This window comes from Gadus morhua, chromosome 9 (assembly GCF_902167405.1).
Source record: "Gadus morhua chromosome 9, gadMor3.0, whole genome shotgun sequence".
Taxonomy (NCBI): Eukaryota; Metazoa; Chordata; class Actinopteri; order Gadiformes; family Gadidae; genus Gadus; species Gadus morhua.
Window position 1 is genome coordinate 21,463,179 of NC_044056.1, and position 5,364 is coordinate 21,468,542.

At 43.1% G+C, this 5,364-nt stretch overlaps 1 protein-coding gene across 1 annotated transcript; it reads right to left on the minus strand.

Moving 5' to 3' along the window:
• Positions 1-2,559: 2,559 nt before the first annotated feature.
• On the minus strand, positions 2,560-4,889 carry foxb1a (forkhead box B1a). The gene has a single exon (XM_030365085.1). It carries the CDS (start codon positions 4,314-4,316, stop codon positions 3,375-3,377), a length of 942 nt encoding a protein of 313 aa, XP_030220945.1. The 5' UTR covers positions 4,317-4,889; the 3' UTR covers positions 2,560-3,374.
• Positions 4,890-5,364: the final 475 nt, after the last annotated feature.

A 5,364-nucleotide genomic window follows, 5' to 3' on the forward strand; every position in this document is an offset into this window, starting at 1 on the left:
GTGACGGGTGATGCCTCTACTACCAGCCCCTCCTGACGCCTCTCTCCTCGGCCCAGTTGAGCCACTTTGCATCTCTCACTGGTGTAAATGAGGTGAACCAGCTCCTCATTTCAGAAACCACAGGATAGAGCTCTGCCTGGTGTAGTTAATACACAGTGACCTCTTTCTTTCAGGATACGTCTTATCCTCCTCACTCAACTCTCTGTCGGTGAGCTTCATGCCATCCAGTAAGTTTGTTTTTACTTTTTGCAATTAGTGCCAGAGTAAGACGCTGAAGTATCTTTTAAACTTTAGACAGCAGCCGTCAAACATTGCACATCAGAGAGACCAACCTGGTTCCTGCGGCCCGCAACAACACTCTCAAATATGTGTTTAATCTTGTTGTTTTATCAAAACTACAAGGGATGGGAGGTTTGAAGCCATTTTTGACCATAGCTCGCCAAGAATCGCCACGTTTGCGGAGAATACTTTCTGCATATCAGACTGTTCTTGATTGCAGTGCAGCCGCTTGAAGTCAATGTTGACAGGTTGTTGACGGCCTGTTTCACAGGAGAAAGTAAACAGCTTTGTCCAAAGCTCGATCAGCAAATAAGCCAGTATCCACAGCTTATCCAAAATGTGTTATTACTAAATAATCCTTAACAATATAAATAAACATCTGCTTTTAGAATGAATCTGGCAACATTTATTACATTTTGCATATATACACAAGATACACTCATAAACAAATAAGTCGTTTGTGCGCAGTAAAAGCCAGATAATGTCCAGCATTTTATAATTTGCTGGCTTCCCCTTCACAAACACCCAAACAATACACATTGTAAATAATACCATTGTGTTTTAAAGCTGTAATCTACTGGGGGTTAAATTGAGTTTATTGCAGAGTCCATTGCCTGCATACATTAAACAAACCATAAATAATATATGCTAATTACCGTGGGCATAAACTTCAATAAATTAATTTAATTAAACTACAACATTGTAATTGTGCATGTGCGCTATATTTCATCCACCACCTAAAACACATCCTTTGTTGAGAGAACACACAGGTCTATAAGAAACACACATGATTGCCTTAAGTAATAAGAATTGAAGTACAGGCTATTACCGTCTCCTTTGTCCAGAAATGTGGTATTTTTGCATTTTTTTTTATTATATTGTAATTGTATTATTTTGTTTTGCTTTTTCCGCAAAATAAAGTGTTAAATATTTTTTTGCATATTTGAAATGTTTCCAAAGCTTGTAACGGCAGAAGGGAGACATTAATATGTAAATTAATTCGGCAATAATTATGACATGTTTCCAGTCAAACTGTTGAAGTCCTCACACCATGACTTTGGAGTGGAAAACTCGTTGGTGAATGTCTGCATCCAGAAAAAAACAAACATTTATATTTATTTAAAGCACTAAGCTAAGTTTACCAAAAATGAAAAATATAAATTCGATCATGTTGTGTGAAACCATTTAGACAAACGTTTAAGGAGCATATGTCCAACACCTGTCGCATATTATTATTAAACGTTTTGGAATTAGTGAGAATCGTGTGTTCAGAATATATAATGCTGATGGGAAATGTGTTCCTATCTTAAATCCGTGAGAATGACATTCACATTTAAATGATGAACCATTTGATTAACTTTGAATGAGCGATATAATGTACAAAATGTGGGCCCACATTAGTGTTATACATACAAATGCACAAAGGGGGAAAAACTAACAGTGTTGTCCCCACAGTCCGGGGGGGGCGGGGGGGGGGGGGATTTAAATTCCGAAAGGGTCTGGTCTCCTGGTTCCCAGTCAGCAATGTGTTGGTAAAAAAATCACTCTTTTTGTCTCGTTTGAAAAAAGGCTAAATCTACATCGGTGGCCAAGTCTAGGTTTGCTATTCTTTGCACTTTGAATTGAAGTGAATGGAGGAGAAGGAGGCCGGAGACGCTTTATTGATCTACTCGATTGCATAAAACCAGGGAATTAAATGCGGGCTGTTTGCTTAATGCCTGCACAAGGCTGTTCCTGCAGAAAGCCTGTTGCTGCACGGTCAACACGCACAGGGCTGGGTGATCCATTTAGTTAAAGATAAATAGACAGAATCTTAACTAAATGTGTTTTTTTTGCTGTTGTTTGTGATACTGTTGTGAGCCTTTTAAAAGAGCCCCAGAGATGAAATAATATATAGGCTTATAGAAACTTGAACCAAGAACCAAACAGAGAGATTCGAAATCATCATGAATCAACATTCCCGGCATATACTCTTAGCCTATATGCCGGGAATGTTTTGCTTGTTTTAACTTTAAGGTCAATTTCCTTTATGGTATTATTTAGCTCTATTTGACTATTTATTATTTATAAATAAAATAAATGGTTGTTCGTTTCATAGGCCTAGCCCAAATGAATTCATTCAACGACGTGAAATGAAAATAAAATAAACATGACACTGAGCATGTTGAAAATAACTTGCAGATTCTAGTTATATGTTTTTGATTATGGTAATGTCGATGACAATAATAACCATTATAAAAATTGTATCGTAATAATAGGAACAAAATATCCAAAACGTTGTGATTATTTTGTTCAGTTTTAATGAGAAAATATTTGGATGACCGGTTTTAAATTCAATGCAGTTTGCACCGTTTTTCCAAAGCAAGCATGCTTGCAAAAAAACATCAACAAAAAACAAACGACGACAACACAGATTCGGAAGGCATGCTTTATCCAAACAGAAAAGGACTCGTACAGCGTCAGATCCACACGGTCACCGCACACTTTAAATTAAACGCTTCACTTCTCTTTTTTCCTTCAAAATATATATCTAAAACATTAAAACTAAAAGTGCATTTTTACAACATTTCAATAACACAATTTGAAATATACATATATTGTAGTTGATCACCAATATTCTCAAATTTGAGAAAAGTCATAATTTCGTGGTCTTTTTTTTTACAGGGATGTCTTCGCCTATTTGATGTCCTTACAATTGACCTCCTGACAACACAGAGGTCACACGGAAACGATGACACGGTTGATAACTTTGATTACTGACAATTACAAGAAGAATCACCAGCACTTGCACTAGATGTCATTCTGAAACCCACCCTTTAACCTTCAGCGGCTGCGCGTAAAACCCTCCTCTGCACCGCTATGGACTAAAACATAACAAGTAAATAATTTATATATTGAAGAGCAATATTCATCTGTGCGATTATGTGCTGGACTCCATGATGGCCAACATTTAAAGCGACACATTCACTACAAATAGATCGATAACGCCACCCAACTTCGCGCCCTGATGGTGTTTTCCGACGCCATGAAAATAAACTTTGGATTTGATTTGAAGGCCTTTCCGGGCCCAGAGTTCGCAGGCCATCGCATGCCGGTCAATGCACGGCAACCGACTGCATGGATGAGGAGTTAGTCAAACTTTCACTAGGGGTAGCGGGGCTGCTCTGGCTCGTCGCGGTCTGCGGGGACGTGGGGCTCAGAGACTGCGGAGAGTTTGATAGGAACGCGGGGATGTGTGGGGGCATGGCGGAGAACCCCGACATGGAGGTCGGGGTGGGCTTGATGGGCACGGGGATGGCCGGCAGGGTCTGCCCGCCGTGGCACAGGGACTTCAGGGGCATGCCGTAGGCGCTGTAATCGCCTCCCGCCATGGAAATGGGCGCCACCGTGTCGATGACGCCGGTGTTGTACATGTGGGGCCAGGCGCTCGTCAGCTGGTTGTGCAAGGGGTACCCGGCCGACATGGACTGCATGGTGGAGAACGCAAGGCTCCCCGGCACCTTGTACTCTCGGGCGATGATGTTTTCGATGGCGAAGGGGTGCTTAAAGGTGGACGACTGGGACACCCCGAGGTTGTAGCCGGACATCTGCGGCAAGTGCGTCCCGGTGGCGGCCAGCGCGCTGAGCCGCAGCTTGGCCTGCTGCTGGAGGTAGTGCGCCGCCTCCGACTGCTTGCTCTGGGCCAGGCGCTCCGCTGCCATCAACACTTTGAAGCGTTTGCGACGTCTCAGGAAACTTCCGTTCTCAAACATGTCCCCGCAACTGGGGTGCAGCGCCCAAAAGCTCCCCTTACCTGGTTGATCGGGGCGCCGGGGTATCTTGATAAAGCAGTCGTTGAAGGACAGGTTGTGTCGCAGGGAGTTCTGCCAGCGCTGGGTGTTTTCCCGGTAGTAAGGGAAGCGGTCCATGATGAACTTGTAGATCTCACTCAGCGGCAGCATCTTCTCGGGGCAGCTCTGGATGGCCATAGCCGTGAGAGAGATGTAGGAGTACGGCGGTTTCTGGTCGCTGTAAGTGTTTCTTCCCGGGCGAGGCATCCTTCAAAAGTGTAAACACCTATAATTCTCCGTTAATTCCTCAGCGAAAGCGCGCAAATCTTTACGGGCATGCACCCCAAAAAGAAGATGCGCAGAAACAAGTCGTTGAGAGATGCTGTGATCTATGATGTGAGCCGAACCGGGGCTTAGATGGTCCGCACGCTGGGCATTGAGGTACCCAAGTAGTCAGGATGGAGGAGGCGCAGTCAACGCTGCAGATCTTCCTGGGTGTAGAACACAAGTCAGAGGGGTCCCATCAGCGGATCAGAATGGGCGTCATCCGGCGTGCGCGGTCAGGACGAGCTATGCGGACGTTTCCATGTTCCTCCCAAGCATCTGAAGGTTCCGTGTAGTGTCAGCAGCAGAAGAGACCCCCTGTAGAGGCGCCCCATTAACGTGCCACCTCTTCGCTATCACATGACAATCGCTCTGGGAGGAGGGGTTTCGGAGAAAGGAATAATCTGGTTTCATTTACAGCTATTTACATGGACACCTTGGGCCAATAGAAACCATTTCCATGTGAAGACAGGGGAAGGGGGCTGCGGAGGCCCCGCTGCCGGGACTGAACCACGCTGGCTCTTAGTGTGAAGGTATGCGCTGATATATACTCACTTCATACAGGCGTTATTATTATGGGGAGTGTGGGTTGGAATACGCGTTCAAAACAGAATACGAAATCAGAGATTCGTCTTAATTTAACACATTCTAATGCAAATCATTTCACTAATTTTACGCATTTTGAAAGTATGAAACCGTAAATAAAAGTAAGGAATTTACCTTGTATTTACATATTTTAAATATATCTGACATATTTATAATGTATTCACAGGGTGCTATATATACACTCAGGGTATATATATATTAACAATACAACTATTTACATATGTTATATGCTTATATTTGTATTTCATTTTATTAATTATTTTTCACTGCAACTCTAATGGAGAATGAACTGACAGTTAGCAGCACACAGAGAAGGAGAGGTTGTTTCCAGACCATATGAACCCTTCTCCCCAATGCTGTCCCAACTCAAGGCTCACGAGGCTAT

Excerpts from the sequence above, each read along its gene's own strand:
- foxb1a (XM_030365085.1), bottom strand. The coding sequence starts at position 4,316 with ATGCCTCGCCCGGGAAGAAACACTTACAGCGACCAGAAACCGCCGTAC.